This window comes from Triticum urartu, chromosome 5A (assembly GCF_056163025.1).
Source record: "Triticum urartu cultivar PI428250 chromosome 5A, HENAU_Tu73, whole genome shotgun sequence".
Taxonomy (NCBI): Eukaryota; Viridiplantae; Streptophyta; class Magnoliopsida; order Poales; family Poaceae; genus Triticum; species Triticum urartu.
The window spans coordinates 678,096,489-678,100,583 of record NC_141877.1 but is presented as its reverse complement, the minus strand read 5'-3'; the positions used below and the strand labels follow the sequence as shown (position 1 = coordinate 678,100,583).

Genomic DNA, 4,095 nt, shown 5'->3' with positions numbered 1-4,095 from the left:
GTGGTGTAGCCACCTTGGGCTGCCCCTTTCTCCTTTCCACTAAGGCCCATGAAGGCCCATATGGCTCCCGGGGGGTTCCGGTAACCTCCCGGTAACCCGGTAAAATCCCGATTTCACCCGGAACACTTCCGATGTCCAAACATAGGCTTCCAATATATCAATCTTTACGTCTCGACCATTTCGAGACTCCTCGTCATGTCCGTGATCACATCCGAGACTCCGAACAACCTTCGGTACATCAAAATGCATAAACTCATAATGAAACTGTCATCGTAACCTTAAGCGTGCGGACCCTACGGGTTCGAGAATAATGTAGACATGACCGAGACACGTCTCCGGTCAATAACCAATAGCGGGACCTGGATGCCCATATTGGCTCCTACATATTCTACGAAGATCTTTATCGGTCAGACCGCATAACAACATACGTTGTTCCCTTTGTCATCGGTATGTTACTTGCCCGAGATTCGATCGTCGGTATCCAATACCTAGTTCAATCTCGTTACTGGCAAGTCTCTTTACTCGTTCTGTAATACATCATCTCGCAACTAACTTATTAGTTGCAATGCTTGCAAGGCTTATGTGATGTGCATTACCGAGAGGGCCCAGAGATACCTCTCCGACAATCGGAGTGACAAATCCTAATCTCGAAATACGCCAACCCAACATCTACCTTTGGAGACACCTGTAATGCTCCTTTATAATCACCCAGTTACGTTGTGATGTTTGGTAGCACCCAAAGTGTTCCTTCGGTAAACGGGAGTTGCATAATTTCATAGTCATAGGAACATGTATAAGTCATGAAGAAAGCAATAGCAACATACTAAACGATCGGGTGCTAAGCTAATGGAATGGGTCATGTCAATCAGATCATTCAACTAATGATGTGACCTCGTTAATCAAATAACAACTCTTTGTCTATGGTTAGGAAACATAACCATCTTTGATTAACGAGCTAGTCAAGTAGAGGCATACTAGTGACACTTTGTTTGTCTATGTATTCACACATGTATTATGTTTCCAGTTAATACAATTCTAGCGTGAATAATAAACATTTATCATGAAATAAGGAAATAAATAATAACTTTATTATTGCCTCTAGGGCATATTTCCTTCAGTCTCCCACTTGCACTAGAGTCAATAATCTAGATCACATCACCATGTGATTAACATCGATAGTTCACATCATCATGTGATTAACACCCATAGTTCACATCGCCATGTGACCAACACCCAAAGGGTTTACTAGATTCAGTAATCTAGTTCACATCACTATGTGATTAACACCCAAGGAGTACTAAGGTGTGATCATGTTTTGCTTGTGAGAGAATCTTAGTCAACGGGTCTGCCACATTCAGATCCGCATGTATTTTGCAAATTTCTATGTCAACAATGCTCTGTATGGAGCTATTCTAGCTAATTGCTCCCACTTTCAATATGTATCTAGACCGAGACTTAGAGTCATCTAGATTAGTGTCAAAACTTGCATCGGCGTAACCCTTTACGACGAACCTTTTTTTTCACTTCCATAATCGAGAAACATATCCTTATTCCACTAAGGATAATTTTGACCGCTGTCCAGTGATCTACTCCTAGATCACTATCGTACTCCCTTGCCAAACTCAGTGGTAGGGCATACAATAGATCTGGTATACAGCATGGCATACTTTATAGAACCTATGACTGAGGCATAGGGAATGACTTTCATTCTCTTTCTATCTTCTGCCGTGGTCGGGCTTTGAGTCTTACTCAACTTCACACCTTGTAATACAGGCAAGAACTCTTTCTTTGACTGCTCCATTTTGAACTACTTCAAAATCTTGTCAAGGTATGTACTCATTGAAAAAACTTATCAAGCGTCTTGATCTATCTCTATAGATCTTGAAGCTCAATATGTAAGCAGCTTCACCAAAGTCTTTCTTTGAAAAACTCCTTTCAAACACTCCTTTATGCTTTGCAGAATAATTCTACATTATTTTCGATCAACAATATGTCATTCACATATACTTATCAGAAATGCTGTAGTGCTCCCACTCACTTTCTTGTAAATACAGGCTTCACCGCAAGTCTGTATAAAACTATATGCTTTGATCAACTTATCAAAGCGTATATTCCAACTCCGAGATTCTTGCACCAGTCCATAGATGGATAAAGCAACATAAGAGATGTATTAGTTCAATATAAAGAACCTCTGATACCTTCTTTGTATATTACTACAGTACCTGAATAACAGGTGCAAACATACTATCTAGTGACACAATGCACTTGACACAATTTTCATCATTTAGAATTTGGGCAATGCAATAAGCAGCAAAGATTGCTACAACCTATAGTATACCTTCTCGGAAATTATCTCGTCAAGCAACTTTCCTTGTTTCAGGACCTTAAGAGAAGAAAAAAATTATGTTAGCAGGAACTTACTAATACAAACCAGAAAGAGAAAAGCATTTTGCACATGGTGAGCAACTAAAGAAGCTCACAGATAGCATAAGGAAATTGCTTACCACTTCCTCAAGGGATTCGAGCTTTTGCCTGCAAAACCGTAATTGCTGCAGACAAGCAACGATGTTCAGATCGCGGCCAAAACAAAATATACAGACAAAGTGGAGAAACAAAACCCAACCTTCTCAAGATCATTATTTGGAACAGCAACCTCCGGTGCATAGATGTTGATAATGTCCTTATGTTTGAACCTTCTTCCACATTGAGGGCACTAGCAAACAATACATTGGACAGTGTGCTCGGCTGATTGCACAGAAGGATATGTATGCACACGCTATTATTCCAAACGAAAAAACCATTCGGCACACATACCGTAGCACTAGCGTTACCACGCTGCGTTAACCATCTCTCCAGGCAAGATCTGCCGTAGACATGCCCACAAGGAATGCAACTACAGCATACAGTATATCACCTAGTTAGCATTTACACACCGTATCCCTAGACCAACCAAAATGAAATCTAGTACAATTTCAGTCAACAGTCATCTACACATCATATCCACAGAGCATTGGAAACAAAAACCAGGATTACATGAGGAACCAGCCATGGCCCATCAAAATTCAAGGCAACGTCGACCATGGCGCATTGGCGCTACCGTTAGAACATTGTAAGTTCCCATTTTCTTGCAACCCAGTAACCATTGTTGCTTGGAAACAAACACCCACAGCACCCCTGTTCTTGTGACAGCTAGTACTACCTAGCAGACGCAGACCAGGCAAGAATGAGCGAGCGATTCGGCCTCACCTGATGCGATGGTCGCCTTCGGAGGTCCAGGGCTCCATACACACGGGGCAAGTGGGGGCGTTGGTGGCCGCCCTCTCCGCCGCCGCGCCGCCGGGAACCCTAGCTTGCACGGCCGGCCCGCATCCCTCCGCGACGCTCTCCTCCTGCTCCTCCTCCTCCCCCTCATCCGATCTTTCGCCGTCCTCTACGTCCGTTCCCTCCTCCGGCTCCTCCTCCCCCGACAACGACGACGAGGAGGAATCCGATCCTCCCCCGTCTTCCCCGTCCTCCCCTTCGCTGTAGCTGACCTCGAAATCGAGGTCCTCGTCCTCCAGGATCAGCACCGGAGGAGTCGCGCGCCTGCCCCGGCGCGGCGGCATGACGTCGGCGGCGGCGGCGGCGGAGGAGAAGGGCAAGGGCAAGAGCGGTTTAAAGTTGAACGGGATTTTTCGTTTCTCCTTTTCTTTCTTCTTTCGATGTCGGAAAAAAAAAGACGAAGAGTAGGGGGAAAGGGGGGTCTTGATACCATCCATCGCACCGTCCATCGTACATCGGACGGTTACTTTTGTTTACTCCTTTTATTTACTTTCTTCTCCAGCAAACAGAAGTATGAGTTCAGCTAGTACCCATGGGACAAATGGATTTTGTGCGGTCAAGTTGGATATGCTTAAAGCATATGATAGAGTTGAATGGGTTCCTTCAACAGATGAGATAAGGTTAGGATTTCGGATATGATCATGAGAGTGTGTTTATTCTGTCACACATAGAATCCGGTTAAATGATACAGAGACAGATGATTCATACCCATTAGAAATGGGGATTGAGACAGAAAGACTCAGTATCCCCTTACATGTTTCTTCTTTGTTCTGA

The 4,095-nt window shown here is 43.9% G+C and overlaps 1 protein-coding gene across 1 annotated transcript; it reads right to left on the bottom strand.

Annotated features, from left to right (window-relative positions):
• Window positions 1-2,279: 2,279 nt before the first annotated feature.
• LOC147974058 (uncharacterized) lies at window positions 2,280-3,758 on the bottom strand. Its single transcript, XM_087524895.1, has 5 exons — window positions 3,247-3,758; window positions 2,815-2,893; window positions 2,624-2,713; window positions 2,505-2,549; window positions 2,280-2,383 (listed from the first exon to the last, which is right to left on the bottom strand). The coding sequence occupies exons 1-5, from the start codon at window positions 3,756-3,758 to the stop codon at window positions 2,321-2,323; spliced, it is 789 nt and encodes a 262-aa protein (XP_087381021.1). The 3' UTR covers window positions 2,280-2,320.
• Between the last annotated feature and the right edge of the window lie 337 nt (window positions 3,759-4,095).

Coding starts and splice junctions, on each gene's coding strand:
- LOC147974058 (XM_087524895.1), bottom strand. CDS start 3,758: ATGGATGGTATCAAGACCCCCCTTTCCCCCTACTCTTCGTCTTTTTTT. Junction 2,550..2,623: donor CAAATAATGATCTTGAGAAG/GTTGGGTTTTGT, acceptor GCTTGTCTGCAG/CAATTACGGTTTTGCAGGCA. Junction 2,384..2,504: donor TCGAATCCCTTGAGGAAGTG/GTAAGCAATTTC, acceptor TCTTCTCTTAAG/GTCCTGAAACAAGGAAAGTT.